The sequence below is a fragment of the Giraffa tippelskirchi genome, chromosome 13, assembly GCF_054371585.1.
Source record: "Giraffa tippelskirchi isolate mGirTip1 chromosome 13, T2T-mGirTip1v1.2.pri, whole genome shotgun sequence".
Taxonomy (NCBI): Eukaryota; Metazoa; Chordata; class Mammalia; order Artiodactyla; family Giraffidae; genus Giraffa; species Giraffa tippelskirchi.
This window is the reverse complement of record NC_137287.1, coordinates 39336548-39358022: the sequence shown is the minus strand read 5'-3', so window position 1 is coordinate 39358022 and position 21475 is coordinate 39336548. Positions and strand designations below refer to the sequence as shown.

The window sequence follows — 21475 nt, the reverse complement described above, 5'->3', positions numbered from 1 at the left end:
CCAGGCTTCAGCAATATGTGAACCGTGAACTTCCAGATGTTCAAGCTGGTTTTAGAAAAGGCAGAGGAACCAGAGATCAAATTGCCAATATCCGGTGGATCATCAAAAAAGCAAGAGAGTTCCAGAAAAACATCTATTTCTGCTTTATTGACTATGCCAAAGCCTTTGACTGTGTGGATCACAATAAACTCTGGAAAATTCTGAAAGAGATGGGAGTACCAGACCATCTGACCTGTCTCTTGAGAAACCTGTATGCAGGTCAGGAAGCAACAGTTAGAACTGGACATGGAACAACAGACTGGTTCCAAATAGGAAAAGGAGTACGTCAAGGCTGTATATTGTCACTCTGCTTATTTAACTTATATGCCGAGTACATCTTGAGAAACGCTGGGCTGGAGGAAACACAAGCTGGAATCAAGATTGCCGGGAGAAATATCAATAACCTCAGATATGCGGATGACACCACCCTTATGGCAGAAAGTGAAGAAGAACTAAAGAGCCTCTTGATGAAGGTGAAGGAGGAGAGTGAAAAAGTTGGCTTAAAGCTCAACGTTCAGAAAACTAAGATCATGGCATCTGGTCCCATCACTCCATGGGAAATAGATGGGGAAACAGTGGAAACAGTGTCAGACTTTACTTTTTTGGGCTCCAGAATCACTGCTGATGGTGACTGCAGCCCTGAAATTAAAAGACGCTTACTCCTTGGAAGGAAGGTTATGGCCAACCTAGATAGCATGTTTAAAAGCAGAGACTTTACTTTGCCAACAAAAGTCCGTCTAGTCAAGACTGTGGTTTTTCCAGTGGTCATGTATGGATGTGAGAGTTGGACGGTGAAGAAAGCTGAGCGCCGCAGAATTGATGCTTTTGAACTGTGGTGTTGGAGAAGACTCTTGAGAGTCCCTTGGACTGCAAGGAGATCCAATCAATCCATCCTAAAGGAGATCAATCCTGGGTGTTCATTGGAAGGTCTGATGTTGAAGCTGAAGCTCCAATACTTTGGGCACCTCATGCGAAGGGTTGACTCATTGGAAAAGACCCTAATGCTGGGTAGGATTGGGGGCGGGAGGAGAAGGGGACGACAGAGGATGAGATGGTTGGATGGCATCACCGACTCGATGAACATGGGTTTGGGTAGACTCCAGGATTTGGTGATGGACAGAGAGGCCTGGCGTGCTGCAATTCATGGGGTCGCAGAGAGTCGGACACGACTGAGCGACTGAACTGAACTGACATGACTGATGATGTTGGCGTCTTTCCATGGGCTTGTTTGCCATGCATGAATGCATGCTAAGTCACTTCAGTCATGTCCGACTCTGTGCGACCCTATGGACAGCAGCCCACCAGGTTCCTCTGTCCTTGGGATTCTCTTGGCAAGAACACTGGAGTGGGTTGCCATTTCCTTCTCCATAGTTTGCCATACATGTATCTTTTCTGGGGTGAAGCATCTTCAGTGTTTTTGCCCATTTAAAAAAATTGGGTTGTTTTCTTATTATTGAGTTTTGAGAGTTTTATGTATTCTGGATACAGCTCCTTTGTCAGGTAAGTGATTTACACACATTCTCTCCCCAGTCTGTGATTTGTCTTTTTATTCTGTTTACAGTCTTTTGCAGAGAAAAAGTTTTTAATTTTGGTGAAGTCCAGTCTATTAGGTTTTTTTTTATGATTTTGGTGTCATAGCTAAGACCGTTTTCCTTAATCCAAGGTCACAAAGATGTTCTGTTTTTTTTCTATTAGGTTTTGAGTTTAGGTTTGTGTTCTATTTGAAATTAATTTCATTTAATGGATTGAAGCATAGATCAAAGTGGGTTTATTTTTTTCCTGTACGTGGATTCCACTTGCTCCACCACTTGTTAAAAAGAGTACTCTTTTTTTCATTGAATTGGTCCTTTGTAAAAAATTGACCTTATTTGTGTAGGTCTATTTTTGGACTCTTTTCTGTTCCATTGATCTATGTGTATATGATCTTTTCGCCCAGAATTTGGAAAATTTTTCTGTGAAGGGTGCTGCTGCTGCTAAGTCGCTTCAGTCGTGTCTGACTCTGTGTGACCCCATAGACGGCAGCCCACCAGGCTTCTCCGTCCCTGGGATTCTCCAGGCAAGAACACTGGAGTGGGTTGCCATTTCCTTCTCCAACGCATGAAAGTGAAAATTGAAAGTGAAGTCGCTCAGTCGTGTCTGACTCTTTGAGACCCCATGGACTGCAGCCTACCAGGCTCCTCTGTCCATGGGATTTTCCAGGCAAGAGTACTGGAGTGGGTTGCCATTGCCTTCTCCGCTGTAAAAGGTGAGATAGCAAATTTTTTCGACTTTGCATGCCCAGAGGCAGAGTTGAGAATATCATATAGCTACTTGTTATGTGATACGAAGCAAATTTCCATAAAGTTTTTGTTAGTAGAATTCAATATAATAATTGAATGTGGTTTTTTCAAAACATGTATCTACTAGTGAGAAGAATGGAATTCTTTTTTATGGGATAGCATACTGTATAGCTGTGCTCAAAGATAGTGTTCCCTACCACCAAAATTGACTGTAAATGTTAATCTGTGATGAGATTTGTATATTTCATCATGAACATATGATTTTGAGTGCATTCATGAGTTTGAAAGGCATTGATCAAATTCTATTAAATTCTTTCCTTTTAGCTTGTTCTTACATTCCAGGTTAATTATATTCATTAGAAAGTTGGGTGCAAGCTCCTCTATTGCACAGTTAAATGGATTTTGAAATATGAAGATTTCCTTTGCATTTTTGTTAAGGTCTGTAAAAATGCTTCTGAAATGTAGTTTGACCCTGGAAAACCTACCTGCTACAAATTTGTCTGGGGATAGAGATTGCACTTCTTGTGTTCTGACAGCATTGGAAGTGCTTAGAGCACCTTGTCGTTACTTGTGACAACCAAACAACGTTGGTTGTTATCAAAGTGGCCGTACCACAGTGTAAGTTTCACATACAAGTACTGTAAAAGCTAACCTTCAAAAGCTATTTAGTGTTCAATAGAAGTTAGTTGCATGGCAACCCACTCCAGTATTGTTGCCTGGAGAATCCCATGGACAGAGGAGCCTGCTGGACTGTAGTCCATGGGGTGTCAAGGAGTCGGAAAGGAGTGAACTTGAGCTCTTATTTTACCTATTTGTGTGTGTTTGTTATGTTTTCCGGAGAAGGCGATGGCACCCCACTCCAGTACTCTTGCCTGGAAAATCCCGTGGACGGAGGAGCCTGGTGGGCTGCAGTCCATGGGGTCGTGAAGAGTCAGACATGACTGAGAGGCTTCACTTTCACTTTTCACTTTCATGCGTTGGAGAAGGCAATGGCAACCCACTCCAGTGTTCTTGCCTGGAGAATCCCAGGGATGGGGAAGCCTGGTGGGCTGCCGTCTATGGGATCACACAGAGTCGGACACGACTGAAGCGACTTAGCAGCAGCAGCAGCAGCAGAAGTAGTTGAGGGCAGCTTTTCTAACCATTAAAAGGTGTCAAAACCATTCTTAGTTTACAGGCTGTGGAAAAATGGGTCGTGGGCTGGATTTGGTCCATGGGCCATAGTTTGCCTGCTTGTGCTTCAGCTAATACCATATTGCCTTTTTAAAAAATAATTGTGTTTACTTATTCATTCATTCACTTCTCTCTCTCTGGCTGCGCGGGGTCTTCGTGGCTGGGTGAGGGCTTTCTCTAGCTGCGCAGAGTGAAGACTGCTCTCTAGCTGCTGTGCGCGGGGCTCTCACTGCGGCGGCTCTCTGGTTGTGGCGCGCAGGCTCTAGAGTGTGCAGGCTCAGTAGTTGTGGCACACAGGCTTAGTTGCCCACGGCATGTGGAATCTTCTCTGACAGGGAATGAAATCCATGTCCCCTGCATTGGCAGGCAGATTCTTAACCACTGGACCCCTAGGAAAATCCTGGCCATTCTGATAGGTATGTAGTGATATCTCACTGCTGTTATTTGCAGTTCCCTATGATGAATGATGAATGATGTACTCTTTTCATGTACTTATTTGTTATCTCATTAGTTCATTAATTTTTTTTCCTCATTTTTAAACCTGGTTTTTCATCTTCTTACCGTTTAGTTATATGAGTTCTTTGTATATTTTGGATAACAGTTCTTTATCACATATTTTTTTTGTAAGTGTTTTCTGCCAGTCTGTGGCCTGTAGCCTCTCATTTTCTTGGTCTATATAGTATTTTGTGGTTTAGGAGAGAGTTTTTAATTTTCAGAGGTTTGTGGGGCTTTTTGTTTATTTTTCCTGTTCTTAGTGTTTTTATCTTATTAATATTTACTTTCAATGCATTCTGATCTAGGAATATGTTCAATATTATTCAGCATTTTAGAACTTTGACATTTTCTTTATGGTTACACAACTGTGTTTTCATAAATAGTCCGTGGATGTGTATGAAGTCTTTTGACTCACTTATGTTGACCCTGTTTTCATATGGTGGACATTTTGATTCCAAGGATGATTTGCGTAAACTTTTAAGGTAGAATTATACCAACAATGATGAATTTTCATCTTGAAAGTATTTTCAACAAGAACTCCACTAAACTAATTTCAGGGAACCACATCAGTATCTCAGTCCTTTCAGAGTCAGGGGCTATGACTTCTAAAAGTAAACCGAGAACCTGAGAGACCTTGTCTGTGGAAAGAGACCTCCATGGCTGCCATCCAGACTCAAGCCTTGTGGTTGGGCAGAGTATGTGGTTTTAATTCCTAGCTTAGGGAGCCAACATAATGTAAATCGACTGGCAAAGACTGATATTTTGCTGGACTTTTATTTTTGGAAGTGGGGGAAATGTTTAATAAGTAAAATTCTGTAATTTCTCAAACCCTAAGGTAATCTCTAGGTGCTTCTCAAAATCACACCAATAGGAAGTGAGCTACTAAGGTTCTGTGACTGCTCAGAAGGGAAATTGCCTCCTATTCCCTGTTTGTGAAGGGCCATGAAGGATTGCAGATTCAACCAGTTTTCCCCTTTTCAGTATCTGTTGGGTGACTTGGGTGGTCATATTCTCATCTTTTAGCACGAATTGCTATATCGCGGGGAGTCACACACACACTGGGACCAGAGAAATGCTCGTTGCCCAACAGCCTAACCTTGATCCTGGATGCAGAAACTGCACAAAACTTAGCAGACCTTCTTTTTGGAGAGGGAGCGAGTGTGTTTTATGTTGTATGCAGATAGTTTTTTATATCAGGCAGAGCAGTTTAGAAGTTTTGTATGCAGGATGAATTTCTGTTTTCTGGAGAGCAAAGGAGGTATTCTTTGCCCCCCCATTTCTGCTGGTAACAGAAACCTTCTTTGTCTGTGTATAAGTGGGTGTGTATGGGGGTAACTGTTCCATATGGTTCAGGAGACGCTGACCTCTTCTCTGCCACTTTTCCCTACCCTCCTTCCATCTGCCACCCTGCTGGGAGTCAAGCTGACCCGTTAGGAGTCCTCTTGGAAACCAGCAGGATGGAGACTCTCTCCTCTCTGTGGTTTTGATATAAGCCTAGAGCTCCTGGAGGCCATCTCCCCCCAGCCGCATGTATTTAGAGGCCGCCTGACAAAAAGACATGAGGAAAGTAGAATGGAGAGAGAAAAAAAAACCCCGATATGTTATTTGACCATTTGGATTCAGCTGTGTTCTCTGGCTTATTCCACTTTGGACTTCCAGTTATGTGAGTAACAAATCCTTTTTGGGGGGAGTGCTTAAGTTAGGTTGAGTTGGACTTCTGATACTTATAAATGAAACACAAAGAAAGAAGTGGGCAGTATTGAGATATTTTTCAGAGACAGAATCATTAGGACTTACTGATGGATTTGATATGAGAGGTGAGGGGAAGAGATTAAGGTTCAAACCTAGATTTTGGCTTAAGCATCTGGAATATACTTACCGTTTACTGAGCTGGATAGTAGACAAGGCAGAGAGAATAAAATCAAGAGTACCTTTGTGGACACTTCAAGTTTGAGATGCCCTTTAGATTCACTGCCCAGTAGAAGTACTTTCTTGTGAAAAATGACCCATTTCTGAGTTATTTGGAATTATTTGAGCATTGATTGCATTTCATTCTCAATTTTTTCCCCCAGGGTGTTTATGGGTCCATTGATGTTTGCATGCTTGAAAATATCTGCTTATTAACTCAGCTGATTGTACGGTCTTAGACTTGTGCTCTTTGCCTCCATCCTCTAAGGAGGCTCCCGCACTGTTTGCTGACAGTCTCTGGGGAGAGGACTGAGGGAGGCTGGACTGATTTTCTCCCTTCTGGTCAGTGATGTGAGTTCATATTTTTTGTGTTTTTTTGCCTGGATGCTTGTAGGAATCTTGATCCATGATGTTCAGTGATTCACCAGGATGGTCTCTATTTTTATAGTTCTATTTAGGTTTTTATTGGAACATGAAGATCTTTAAAAATTTTTTTTCTTCAGATTCAGGTCTTCCGACATTTAAGGCGTGTTTTCTCCTAATACAAACATGTATCTATATATCTCTATATATTTCTATTCTTTTTTTAAAAAAAATACAATCTTTTTTATATTCTTTTCCATTATGGTTTATCACAGGATATGGAATATACTTCTTTATGCTATACATTAGGACCTTGCTGTTTATTCATTCTAAATACGATTGTTTGCATCTATCAACCACAAACTCCCAGTCCATCCTTTTCCCTCTCCCCTCCTCCTTGGCAGCAAGTCTGTTCTCTATGTCTATAAGTCTGTTTCTGTTTTGTTATATTTTCTGTCCTAATCATGCCATATGCTATGGATTGAATTGTGTTCCCCTAAAATTCATGTGTTGAAGCACTCACCCACAATGTGACTCACCTGGAGACAGAGTCTTCGGGTAATAGAGGTTAAATGAGACTGTCAGAGTAGCACCCTACTCTGACAGACTGGTCCTGTGAGAAGAGGGAAAGAGAGGGAGGTCTCTGTCCGTCATGTGCGGGTGCAGTGAGAAGGTGGCCATCTGCGAGCCGAGAGGCAAGCCCTCACAGGGAGACCGGACTGTGCTGGCACCCTGATCTCAGACTGCTAGCCCCCAAGAGGCAAGCCCTCACAGGGAGACCGGACTGTGCTGGCACCCTGATCTCAGACTGCTAGCCCCCAGAACTGTATGAAAATAAATTTCTGTAGTTCAAGCCAAGGAGTCTGTGCTGTTTGTTATGGCACCCAAGAACACCAGCACATGATTCTGTGCTCAGGGACATTAATTATCTGCATCTTTCTTGTCTATAGACATCTTTTATGTCTGTAATCTTGTCTCTGTTTCTTTTGTCTCTATTCTTTTTCTCATATATTTTCTCACATTTATTATAAATAAGAAAATATATTTTCTCATATATATCTTGCAGATCCCAGATTTCTGCTAGTACATAGAACTCTCCTCCACCTTTTTAAAGATTGCACATCATTTCATTGTTTAGATAAACACCAGTTTATGTAACTGTTTATATCCCTTACTGATGGGCTGTTTACAGTTGTTTGCTGTTATGAACACTGCTGCAGTGAATAACCTGGTACATATGTCATTTCATGTTTGTGCAGTTGTGTCTGCAGAATAGATGCCTAGAAGTGGGATTGGTGGGTCAAAGGACTAGCAATGTGTTCATGTAGAAATTCTGGATAGTTGTTGTGTTGCTTATTTTCAGCCCTTTTTTCTTTGTCTCAGCCATCTGTTTTCCCAAATATAGCATAAATGGAGTTTCCTTAATCCCTTCCCTGCTTTTCTGGACCTGTCTGAACCCTAGCGTCCTCATGATTGGTCATGAGGCTGACAATTCACAGTTTGTGTGCTGTTGTGATCTTGTGAGCCTGCGGAAGTGACTGAGGCCTTCATCCTGACTCCACTGAGGCCTGGCTTCTCTCTACTCAGGCCTGCTTCCTTTCCTCTCCAAAGCACTGATTTCAAGAGTGCTTTTTAGTAAACTTCTTGTGCAAAGATCACCATCTCAGTGTCAGCTGTGCGGTTTTAAAATGCACTTCCCTGATGACCAGATAGGTTGAGCACTTTTTCATGCTTACTGGCCATTTGTTATCTCATTTGGAAGTCAGCTGTTCAGATTTCTTACCTATTTTTCTGTTGGGATGTCTGTCTTTTTCTTACTGACTTGTAGGAACTCTTTAAATATTCTGTATACCAGTCGTTTGGAAAAGATTGAAGGCGGGAGGAGGAGGGGACAACAGAGGACGAGATGGTTGGATGGCATCACCGACTCAATGGACATGAGTTTGAGCAAACTCCAGGAGATGGTAGGGAAGGACAGGGAAGCCTGGCGTGCTGCAGTGCATGGGGTCGCAAAGAGTCTGACTTGACTGAGTGGCTGAACAACAACAACAAATGTATTATAGATAACGTCTTTTGTAGAATAGAAATTCTTAATTTTGATATAATTCCATTTATCGTTTTTCTTTGTATTTAGTGGTTTGGAGTCATATTTAAGAAACATTTGCCTACTGTAGGGTCATGACTGTGTTCTGCTTTCCCCCTAAAAGCTTCATTGTTTTATCTTTCACGTTTTGATCTGTAGTTCATCTGAAGTTGCTATTTTGTATATGGTGGAGGCCCAATTGACTCTGAGCAGTTTTTTGAACACTGTGTCCTGTAGTGTCAGCTTTTTTATAAACAAGTGCCTGTAGACCTGTGAGGTCTTTCTAGACTTGTGTTCTGTTTCATTGGTCAGCTTGATGCCGTTACTGTTTTGTGCAGTTGTAATACATCTTCGTTTTGGTAGTTTGCCAAGAAAGAGACCTCCCGTAGACTACAATGTAATTGACATCAATTCTCTGCCGGAATTCTTCAAGCAATTTCCTCTGAAAAGGAGATTTCAGTTAGTTTATATCCCTTCCAAAAGTGAAACTTTGAAGAATATCACTGAAATGGTGAAAGGCTTCTTTGCTGTTGAGTTTGAAGGTTAGCCATAAAGATGGGGGCAGGACAGAGGGGGCATTTTTATAAAATCTAGTTTGAAGTTTTTTCCTGTGAGTTCTTACAGCAGTGGTTCCACATCTGGGCTCTCCAAATTCTATAAAGAGTCTGCATGTATCTTTATTATTTCACACAACACACACGAGAGACTTGTATATTTATGTCGCAAGGCTTCAAGGCTAATTAAAATGTGAAGTGTTTGTTCTAACTCACCAAAGTGACACTAGTCATCTCATATATTTAATCAGAAGTCCTGGTTTGTCGTTACAATATGTCTCTGTCTAATAAACAGAAAACTCTCAGAGATTCTGAGTTAGCCTTTTAACCGATCTCTTTTCTCCTCTTCTTGTCCCATTCTCATCCAGTCTCTATGTGGAGCCAAAAAGATCTTTAAAAGATGGCATTGAAACATGTATATTATCATATGTGAAACAGAACACCATTCCAGGTTCAATGCATGAGACAAATGCTCAGGGCTGGGGCAATGGGATGTCCCAGAGGGATGGGATGGGGAGGGAGGTGGGAGAGGGGTTCAGGATGGGGAACACATGTAAACCCATGGCTGATTCATGTCAATGTATGGCAAAAACCACTACAATATTGTAAAGTAATTAGCCCCCAACTAAAATAAATAAATTTATTAAAAAAAAAAAAAAAAAAGATGCATGGTATCTGGCCAGTCCCCAGCCTACGCCCCTCCCTCAGTGGCTTCCTGCCGCACTGAGAGTCAGGCCGGCCTTCCCCAGTCTTGCCTGCTTGCTCTCCTCGTGCTCCCTTTCATATCCTGGACTCTGGGAGCCTTTCCTCCCTCAGACAGAATGCTTTGCCTCCAGCTTTTCCTTATCATTCTGGTTTCAGCTAAAATGGCACTTAGGAATGTAGATTTTAGGTTTCCCAACTCGGCCTTTTTCTCTCTCACAGAATCCTGTTGGATGTGTTCATAGCATCTTGATAACTGTTTAGTTACATTGCAGCTCACTGCTTCCTGGGCACTGTCTGCCTTTCCCCGCAGGGCTTTGCCTCTACCACAGGGCAGAGGATGTGTGTGTTTCATTCACACACTGTGCCCGGTGCACAGTAGGTGTTCAGTACATGCTTATTGAGTCAATGAATGCAGTTAGGCAGATAAAATTTTTCAAAATGTGGAATAATTTTTCAAAGTTACTATAATTATGTTTTTATAAAGTATTCTAATAATACATAAGGTAGAAAGTGAAAAGAAAGGGTTCTACTCCCCCACCTCTTGAGTGCCACTCAACGTGACAATTCTTTTAAAGGTCCTCAGTTGTGTCACCCTGCTTATTTAACTTATATGGAAAGTACATCATGAGAAACGCTGGGCTGGATGAAGCACAAGCTGGAATCAAGATTGCTGGGAGAAATGTCAATAACCTCAGATATGCAGATGACACCCCCCTTATGGCAGAAAGTGAAGAGGAACTAAAGAGCCTCTTGATGAAAGTGAAAGAGGAGAGTGAAAAAGTTGGCTTGAAGCTCAACATTCAGAAAACTAAGATCATGGGGTCCAGTCCCATCACTTCATGGCAAATAGATGGGAAAACAATGGAACAGTGACAGACTTGATTTTCTTGGGCTCCAAAATCACTGCTGATGGTGATTGCAGCCATGAAATTAAAAGACGCTTACTCCTTGGAAGGAAAGTTATGACCAACCTAGACAGCATATTAAAAAGCAGAGACATTACCTTGTCAACAAAGGTCCATCTAGTCAAGGCTATGGTTTTTCCAGTGGTCATGTATGGATGTGAGAGTTGGACTATAAAGAAAGCTGAGCACTGAAGAATTGATGCTTTTGAACTGTGGTGTTGGAGACGACTCTTGAGAGTCCCTTGGACTGCAAGGAGATCCAACCAGTCCATCCTAAAGGAGATCATTCCTGGGTGTTCATTGGAAGGACTGATGCTGAAGCTGAAACTCCAGTCCTTTGGCCACCTGATTCGAACAGCTGACTCATTTGAAATGACCCTGATGCTGGGAAAGATTTGAGGGGAGGAGGAGAAGGGGACGACAGAGGATGAGATGGTTGGATGGCATCACCGACTCAATGGACATGGGTTTGGGTGGACTCGGGGAGTTGGTGATGGACAGGGAGGCCTGGCGTGCTGCAGTTCATGGGGTCGCAAAGAGGTGGACACAACTGAGCGACTGAACTGTTGTAGAATGTGGGGAAACTGTTTCGAGAGTTGTGCTTTATGCTTTCCTAGTGTTCTAAAATACTATTCTAATCCAGTTACCTTTTATAAATACGAGATTACAAAATAAACAGAAATCCTCCCTGGTGAGGTGATAAGTGTGATAAAACATGATGATCCACCCACAGGAAACGGGAGGGTGATGGGTTTCAGGGGCTATCCAGGAGGGGGACAGCGAGCAGCCAGACCCTGGGGTGACTGAGGATCTGGAAGTCAGCAGGCAAAGCTGATGTGGTAGAGTTAGGTGAGGTCGGGCACATCTGTAGGAGCCACAGCGTGCAGAGCTCTGCCGGCCTTTTCAGAGCGTTGGGCTTTCCTCTACATGCAGAAGGGGTCCATTGCAGGGCTTTTGAGAAGACAGGTTAGACTGCAGCGTCATTTGTTGTACAAAGATTTCTCTGGCTGTCCTCTGGAGCGGTGATTGGAAGAGGGAAAGATGAAAGATGACTTGCTGACTCCTAGACCCAGCGCTTTCTCTCCTTTGTCCTCAACGTGCGGGGCTGCTTTCATGCATTTCCTGTCTGGAATTCTCTGCTGCTTGAGTGCTGTGATACTGCAGTCTTCATCTGTTTCCACCTCCCTGCCGTTTGCATGGGTGTCTTCCTGGCTCACTCCTTGTCCTCAGACAGCTCTCACCTTGTTATAGAACCACATGTGACACAGAACAGAGTTCAGAGTTAAAGTCCCTTCCCTAATCCCGCTTCCCAGAATTCTTTGTTAACTGTTTGGGATGTATTTTTATGGAATTAAAATTTTTAAGGAACTTAAAATGTACAATAAATACAAGAATTCCTTGCATTGAAAATTGCAAACAATATTAAAGAGATAGGGAATAAAAATTAAACTCCCCTGTTTATCATGGCCTTCCCTAGTGGCTCAGTGGTAAAGAATTTGGCTGCAATGCAGGAGATGCAGGTTCAACCCCTGGTTTGGGAAGATCTCCTGGAGGAGGAAATGACAACCCAGTCCAGTATTCTTGTCTCAGAAATCTCATGAACAGAGGAGCCTGGTAGGCTGTGTTCCATGGGGTTGCAAAGAGTCGAACGCAACTGAGCAACTGAACAACAACTAATAGCTTCAGGCCATTCCCCTAAGCAAATTCTCCAGCCTAGAAGTGAGGACAGGCTCGATGATATCTTCCAAACCAGAACAGACCTCTGGGTTTTTCTTCCCCGCATCTATCCACCCTTTTGATATACACACAGAGGATCCTATTCCTCCCTGGAGGCCTGATTCTTCTCCCGCTCTGAGCCCATGATGGCTCCACCCTGGGTGCAGGATGAGTGGTAATCTCTCTGTACTAGTTGGCAGTCCCCTCACTGTAGGGGTTTGTCCAGGGAAGACACATAACTCAGCAAGACTCAAGGAAACAAAATTTTTTCCTGGGGATCTCTGAGAAAGAGATTATTGCTGTTCTGCTTCCGGAAATATGGCACACTAGGTTATTTGGACCAACCCAACTATCAAGACAAATAAAATAGGGTAAAAATATATTGATCCAGGGATTAATTACTTAGATGTTAATTTCATAATTGTTCATTAAACTGAACGTTTGTGTATTGTATGCCTTCCTGTAAGTATACTATTTTGTGCAATTTAACCAAATATGTGTGTATGTATATGTGTGTGTTTAAAAAGGCAACCTAAATAAGGCTAAGGAAACAAAAGAACAACAAATCTTTGTATAGCATAAAAGGAAAATTTACTTATAATCCTATCACCCAGATTTAAGTGCTATTTAAAACCTTGTATGGGCTTCCCTGGTGGCTCAGCTGGTAAAGAATCCACCTGCAGTGCGGGAGACCTGGATTCGATCCCTGGGTTGGTAAGATCCCCTGGAGAAGGGAATGGCTACCAACTCCAGTATTCTGGCCTGGAGAATTCCATGGACTGTATAGGCCATGGGGTCGCAAACAGCTGGACACAACTGAGTGACTTTCGCTTTGATTTTTCAAAGCGTTGTATATACTCTTCTTTCCTTTTTTCTAACAAAAATTGGATCGTCTTGTATGAACTCTTCTTAACCTACTTTTTATTTACTGTATTGTTAAAATATTTCCGTACTCTTGGATATTTTTCTAAAAAAAAAAATCCAGGTGAAGGAAAGAACACAGAGAGAAGTTAATGGAATCCTCAAACTGCTTCTTGTAAAACCTGCGTTGTACAAGAGGGAACTGAGCTCATTCAGGTGGGATGTCTCATAGGAGGCCATCTCCCATAGAACCGGGACCCCAAATGCCTGTACTCTCAACCGCAAGCTTGAGCCAGAAGAGAACAAGCCTCTTTCCCACCCTGGAGGGGCTTCGAGAAAACAGCACAGCAGCAGGAGCGCCCGCCCTCATCCCCTGGTTGTCAAAAGAAGAGAAAACCCCTCAAAGTACAAAGTGAGATGTTGATGGCCAGATGGAAATGTCCCCCTTCTCTGAAAGAACATGCCATGATTCTGTATCTCGAAGGGCAGCCACAAACGTGTCACAGTCAGTGAGCACACACGAGGAAGTGAGAGAACGAGGGTGAAGATCAGTGTGAACAACAGACGGCAGAAACAGAACCAGAGATACTTCAGATAATGGAATTATTGGCCTCACATTATGAAACCACTGTGTTTACTAGATTAAAAAATAGAAAAGACAACCTGAAAGTATTTGTAGATAGCATTCCACTATAAGAGTCGCCTAGCAGATGTGAGGGGGGAAAAGAGCCAAACAGAACTTCTAGAAGTGAAAAATAATCAGAATATAATACAAAACTCAGTTGAAGGTAAAACTGGTGAAGACAAAGCTGAAGGAGACTTTCAGAATACAACGCAGAGAGAAATGAAATGACAAAATATAGAAGAAAGGTTAAGAGACAGGGCCTGCACTATTCCATTTAGATCTTTAGCTGGGAAACAGGAACAGAAACTGCTAGCAACCATCTTAGGACATCAAAAAGGTAATACAGAGGAAGAGAAAGAAAGTCTTTTTTAAAAAAAAAAATTTTATTGGAAGTTCCATGTCATCCCAAAGGAGTTGATCATGACTGAGTGATGACTAAACAACAACAACAATGACAGCAACAACATTGTGTTAGCTTCAGGTATACAGCAAAGTGAATCAGTAATACACACACACACACACACACACACACACACATATCTATAAATATATGTATATATATATCTTCACTCTTCTAGGTTCTTTTCCTGTGTAGGCCATTACGGAGTATTAATAATATGTGCTATACAGTAGGTCCTTATTATCCATTTTATATATAGTGATGTGTATATGTCAGTCACAGTCTTCCAATTTATCCCTCACCTTCACTGTCACACTAAGTGAAGTCAGACAGAGAAAGACAGATACCATATGATATTGCTTATATGTGTAGTCTAAGAAAAGGGTTCAAATGAACTTACCTACAAAACAGAAAAAAGTCTTGATTTGAGAACTGGGTCAAGTCTCAGCTTCTCTGGATCAAGTGGTTGTTTAAAGAGTGGGTTTTGTTCTGATAGAAAGGTAAGGTTCAGTTTCACCAAAAAGTCTTTTCAGGAGTTGTTTTAACCTTTTTTGTGTGTGGGGCAAGGCGTGGAACAGCTTTTACCTTAAAGTTAGTGTATTCCATTACTAAGGTGTGACTCTTCTGAACGCCTCAAGTGATCACCAGGAACTGTCAGAACTCAGGTGCCTCCTGGCCTCGGTGGGCTCTGGGCACCACTGAGCCCATCCTGTCCTGCTCACCCAGGCAGGGACCGTCACAGGAGTCATTAAAGGGTCCTCTGAGCAGGTTTCTGGGGCCATTTCCCAGCACAGCCTTCTTCTCCTGGGAACTGTGGCCTGCACCTTAAAGCCACTTCAGACTCTTCCAACTCAAACCTCTGTCAATGCAGCCACATAGCTGTCTGCGTTCCACTTGGGCTTCCCCTCCCTGTTCTTGTTCTGTGGTCTGAAATGTGCCTTCAGACAGAAAACCAGAGCACTCTTAGTGGTCATCTTATTTGTTTCTCATTTCCCAGGAATCATAATGCTGTGCTGTGTATTGACCGTGGTCTGAAAAACTTGATTCTTTTCCTTCCTGTCCAGTTTTTTGGTTATTTGTGGTAGGAGGATAAATTCAATCTCTGTTACTCCATCGTGGCCAGAAACATAAGTCGTGGATTTTTTTTTAATATACAAAAGAAATTGGCTTACAGAGATTCTGTCATGATAAAGGAATCAGGAGCCAATGGTAGCTGAAGGACTCCACCGTTTAATGTTTAGGATTAATCCGAGTTCTACCAGGTGCATGCCCTGTTTTTGTTTTTGTTTTTAATCTAGTTAATAAAATAATTCTCATTAGTATTTTCAGAGAGAGTTGAGAAAATATTGCCACTCTAAAGTGAAATGCTGAGCTGAAATTTCTCATTTCATGAGAAATGCTGGGCTGGAAGAAACACAAGCTGGAATCAAGATTGCCGGGAGAAATATCAATAACCTCAGATATGCGGATGACACCACCCTTATGGCAGAAAGTGAAGAAGAACTAAAGAGCCTCTTGATGAAGGTGAAGGAGGAGAGTGAAAAAGTTGGCTTAAAGCTCAACGTTCAGAAAACTAAGATCATGGCATCTGGTCCCATCACTCCATGGGAAATAGATGGGGAAACAGTGGAAACAGTGTCAGACTTTACTTTTTTGGGCTCCAGAATCACTGCTGATGGTGACTGCAGCCATGAAATTAAAAGACGCTTACTCCTTGGAAGGAAGGTTATGGCCAACCTAGATAGCATGTTTAAAAGCAGAGACATTACTTTGCCAACAAAAGTCCGTCTAGTCAAGACTGTGGTTTTTCCAGTGGTCATGTGTGGATGTGAAAGTTGGACGGTGAAGAAAGCTGAGCGCCGCAGAATTGATGCTTTTGAACTGTGGTGTTGGAGAAGACTCTTGAGAGTTTCTTGGACTGCAAGGAGATCCAATCAATCCATCCTAAAAGAGATCAATCCTGGGTGTTCATTGGAAGGTCTGATGTTGAAGCTGAAGCTCCAATACTTTGGGCACCTCATGCGAAGGGTTGACTCATTGAAAAAGACCCTAATGCTGGGTAGGATTGGGGGCGGGAGGAGAAGGGGACGACAGAGGATGAGATGGCTGGATGGCATCACCGACTCGATGAACATGGGTTTGGGTAGACTCCGGGAGTTGGTGATGGACAGAGAGGCCTGGCGTGCTGCAATTCATGGGGTCGCAGAGAGTCGGACACGACTGAGCGACTGAACTGAACTGAAAGTGAAACCAGACTCCCATAAAAAGGCAACAGTGGAAGAAACAGAGGACTTGGAAATTTAAAATGATTATCAAAATAACATTCATGGAAATAATAGGATGGACATGTGTGAAGCTCTGTTGGTGATGGGAAGGTCAAGTCAAGAGAAGCCTCTAAGACTGTAAAGCCAAGAGACCAAGAAGTGGAAATATGTATGAAGGATGAGGGGATAGACATGAAGGGCATGTCTGGAAATCCCAGCTCATCTGTTCAGATTTATGGAAGGAAGAAAGGTGACAAATGACGGGAGGAAAACAGAGCAATAGAGAAAAGCTTTCTGAACACTGGCATCTCCAGCTCGGGCAGATGCGCTCATCACAAGCAAGGGAACAAGAAAGAGCAAATGTGGGCCTGTGTTAGTGACATTTCTGAACCCAGGGATCAAGGAACAGAAGTCTCACAGGTTTCTAGTTACCTCCGAGGAGTCAGATATTACCCTTGGCAGCGCTGTGTGTACAGTGGTGTAGTCATACCTTCAACCTTCTGAGAAAGAATTATTCTCAAGGAGGATCCTGAATTGCCAGTCAGATGTGAGGGCAGGTGACTTTAAAAACTTATTTATCTCATCAGAGCAGCTATACTTCTTGGTGATTTTGTTTCCACTTTTGGTTTTTATAACCATGAAGAGAAGCCGGAAATGCAGTGATAATTTTCTCATTAATGTGAACAAGAATTGTGTTCTATCTATTTCAGTCCCAAGTGCAACTTTGTTGTTGTTCAGTCACTAAGTTGTATCTGACTCTTTGTGACCCCATGGACTACAGCACACCAGGCTTCCCTATCCTTCACCATCTCCCGGAGTTTGCTCAAACTCATGTCCATTGAGTTGGTGACTCTATCCAGCTGTCTCATTCTCTGTTGCCCCTTCTCTTGCCCTCAATCTTTCCCAGCATCAGTGTCTTTTCCAATGAGTCAGCCTAGAAGAACTCAAACACGCAAGAGCTTTGAGACCCCACAGAGGTTTAGCTGTTATCATCGACTGTGTGTTCCCACTGCCCAGTGTGGTTCCAGGTGTCTTCTATAGGATGTGCACATTCGTTTGCAGGTTGAAGGAGTGAGTGACATTTACCAGCCCAGAAGGTGGAATCCTGTATCTCTTGCGGTAGAAGGGGGTAATTGGGCAGCATTTAACACCCCCATCCTCACCCCCCTGCCAGCCACTCACTAACTGGATGTTTCTCTTTGTAGTTCTAGGCCACCCTTCAGTACCTTTGTTTGAAAATTACATAATTCAAGATACCAAAGATTTTTACATATTGACTGGGATTGTTTTTGATCATAACTTCAATGACAGCAAGGAACCCTTGCCGCTTGAGGTAAGAGCATCTCTTCCGTCACAGTCTTCTCGTGATGCCCGCCTTCAACGTGAGTTCAGTAAGCAATCCTGTTACTGAGTTGCACTTCATCAGCTTTGTCGGCTGGTGGCCGTCTTATATCCAGAGGAGATGAGACAATACTCCTGATTTCATATCTTTCATCCTGTTTTCATTTCTTCAAAAGAGAAGATATTTTGGAGCGAGCCTGTGTCCTGAAGGGTATAGGATGGCATATTTTCAGCCGCTGGGCTATGGAAGGGAGCCCCAGTGCCCAACCCCATAGACTGGAGTCCCAGTTCTGTTCTTCCTCCTGTGTAACCTTGGGACAGTCACTGACATTCTTGGGCCTTAGTTTCTCTATCAGTGTAATGGAATTAATAGTAGTTCCTAACTCATAGAACTAGTGTGAGGATTAAATGAGTTTTATGCCTATAAAGTTCTTAGGATGGGGCCTGGAGAAGAGGCATTTTCCAGAAGGAATAGTAATTGTCATTAATTGCTAATCCCATGGACTTTAGATATGGTGGATCTGTTCATTTAAGGAAAAGGCAGTGTTTTAAGTATCAGAATATTTGGTTTCTGCTTTAGGATGGGAAAACCACTGATGTATAGCTTTTGTGCTCTGCTGTTCAGTGTATCTAACAATCAGTTGTTAGAACTGGTGTGGGATGTTGGACACTTAAAAATGCCAGGCCCATCCCAGAGACCGTCTTACTTGATCCCACAGCACCTTGGGCGTTGGTACTGTTACCATTCCCATTTTACTGATGAGGAAACCTAGGCAAGGTTAGGTAACTTGCCCAGATTGCCGTGGCTGCTCATTAGGAGATGGGGGTCTGGATCCTGGTGGTCTGGCCCCGGAGCCTGCACTCAGAGCCTTTACGCAGCACTGCTTTCCTGACGGGAGTTGTGACCCCTCTCGTTTCTTAGGCTGGTTACAGAAGGATGCAGGGAAGACACGTCCGCGTGTGCCCCCAGAGGACGTCTGCCAGTGTGGATGCCCTTCCTGCTGTCACAGCTAATGTCAGGCACACCCTTGCTGTGTCCTGTTCCGTTTCTGAGTTCCTAGATCTCATGACTGCATTTGTTTTCTCTCTGTTCTTCATAGGTTAAGTATTCCTTGCGCTTCAGTTTCTTTCAGAGGAATTATTTATCCTTGAGGTTAATCCTCCATCAAGATGACATGCAGGGCTGGCTCACATCCTTTCTTTATCCTCCTGAACTAAGCCAAGAGCCCCGAGACTATGGAGTTTCTTACGGGGGAGCTCCAGGTGAGGAAGCCTCTGTGCATAGTCATGAGCTGGTTTCATCCAGTCTTTATGACCCATTTGGGTCGTTTTTGTGTCTGAACACTTGCTAAACTAACATTCCAGAAGAGGTTGAAGCAGTGCATTTAGAAATGTTGCATTCAGGGAAACTACCCTGGTGGTCCAGTGGCTAAGACTCTATGTTCCTAATGTGGGGGGCCTGGGTTCAATCCCTGGTCAGGAAGCTAGATCCCACATGCCACAGCTAAAGATCCCGCGTGCCACGATTAAGACCCAGTGCAGCCGCATAAATAAACATTAAAAAAAAAAGGGAATGTGGCATTCAGTAAAATGCTTACATTCTAGAGTAAGTTAGTCCGGCAGTTTAGCCTTTGATTGTTTTATAATGATACTGAATTGTTCAAGAGAAGAACGGAAGCATTTTACAAGAATGAGCGCTTTCTTTATGTTTCCGTACGTGTTAACTTTCCCGCTTATAACAATGGGTACTTGCCCTTAGCTCCCTGCACTGAGGGAAAACAGTGGGGCGATGCGGAGACTCGCTCATCCTCTCCTCCACAGTAAGCAGTGGCCTCCTGACTGGAGGTGCATGAACCAGTCCTCTCTGGGACTCCCGCCCTCCACATCCCTGTCATGTTTTGGTCTCTGTCTTCGTGAGGGGTTTAGGGTGACCATCCTCTCTGGCCCTCGGGGATGAACTGCTCTTAGAAAACTAAGTCGCCAGTCTGCAGCACCTTGTAGAGTGGCCACACTATTGACCTGAAGCCTTGGGCTCGCAAGCCCCCCAAGTGGGAATCCAAGTTCCAGGGTTTATAGTTTCATCTGATTCTAGAAAGGGTGTCAGCAGTTCTCCTGCTTGCAATCACGGATATGTAACAGTTCCCAGACTTTTATAATTAACACTTTGTTCCTGCCCTTTTCATCCTGACACATCTGGAGGCCTCGGCCACCAGAAGACCTCAGCCCTCTCTACCTCAATGCTGGCGTACCCCGCTCGGCTCTGCCGGTATGGAGGGCTGGCGACCCTTGCTTGGCCATTATTTCTTAGAAAACTCCAGGACCAGGGGTCTTTGCCTTTCAATCTATTTATTGTTCCCAAAAGCTGACCTTGGCACACCGGCTGTGCTGTCTTGAAAGAAGGGTTGCTTATGGTGAAGACTGGTTTTGAGGTTTGGCAGCAAAATTCAGTGACCATAACCCTTGGACTGCAGCAGGCACAGTTTAGGGATAGGTCATAGCAGTTGAAAGGGGCTGCATCTTCCAAGTTCTTTGAATTTGACTCTTCCTGTGTGGTGGAGAGCACAACTGCAAAGTGGGCACCCTCCCCAGAGCCCGAGGACTCAGGGGAGAAGATGCCCCCTGCCTCGAGGATGGTTGTGTTGGGTATCCCCCATTTGTCTGCCCAGAGCTCCTTTTTACCCCATTTCTGATAAAAGACACCATCCCTCAGCCACACGAGTCCCACTGTGACTTTCTGCTCTTTTCTTCCATATCGTAGCACCTTGGCTATAGCAGTGCCTTTTCTATTCCTGACTGTATGTGAATGGCTAGCCATCACCCATCTGAATTATCAGTTGTTTTACACCTTTGTTCTTAATCTCTTGTGCTTGATATCCACAGTTTTCTCATGTAGGATACTACCAAGAAGGCTTCCTGGCCATACAGCATGCAACAGATAGAGCCATCATGTGGCACCATGTTCCCAATGAGACAACTAGGCTGTTTCAGAGCCTCAGTGTGCTTCTGAAGAGATTCCCACATGGTGCCTATATCCAGGACCGCTTCTTCCTGGTCCTTCAGAATGAGTTCCCTCTTTTCCTATGCTCAGCTTCATGTGCATTGATCTCATCACCATCAACTCCATCGTACTGTAGAAGGAGAGAAAGCTGAAGGTAATCCCATCATAACAGATGGGTGGCCAGGAATGTGTGGGAACTGCTAATAAACAATGGCCAGGGTAGGAGGGAGGCCAGGGCAGGTGAGAAGTAGCTTTAGGTATGAGAGCAACCTTCGAGATGAGTTGTAACTCAGCTGTTCTTTCACCATTTTAACCGGCTTGCAGCTTAGTTCATGTTATTAGGTGAACTCTTACTTTCAGAAGTGAAGTGTCTGTCCTAGGTTCCTGACTTGCCAGCACAACTGCCTCACACATGATAGGTGTGCGGAAATGTTTGTGAACTGACTAACTGATAAATGAGAGGAATAATCATCCAAAATTAACTCAGTCTTATTCTGTGGCAAGGTAGACAGGGAGTGTTCTCTAGAAGCCACAACTTAAGATAGGGTAGATCTTTTTGCACTCCTCTGTTCCTTACTTTGGAGAAGGAAATGGCAACCCACTCCAGTATTCTTGCCTGGAAAATCCCAGGGACGGTGGAGCCTAGGGGGCTGCCGTCTATGGGGTTGCACAGAGTCGGACACGACTGAAGCGACTTAGCAGTCGCAGTTCCTTACTTAATCTCTCTTGTTACTTCTCTCCTCACTTTTTGCTCTTTAAAACACTC

General features: G+C 43.5%; 1 protein-coding gene across 1 annotated transcript in view; it reads left to right on the top strand.

The window, feature by feature from the left end:
- LOC145530925 (ATP-binding cassette sub-family A member 17-like) overlaps positions 1-21475 on the top strand; it is a 96047-nt gene that overhangs the window by 5431 nt on the left and 69141 nt on the right. The window contains 4 exon segments of the mRNA XM_081552272.1: positions 17576-17703; positions 18812-18974; positions 20592-20790; positions 20793-20863. Of these exon segments, the coding sequence (XP_081408398.1) occupies positions 18948-18974; positions 20592-20790; positions 20793-20863 (297 nt within the window). The 5' untranslated portion in view covers positions 17576-17703; positions 18812-18947.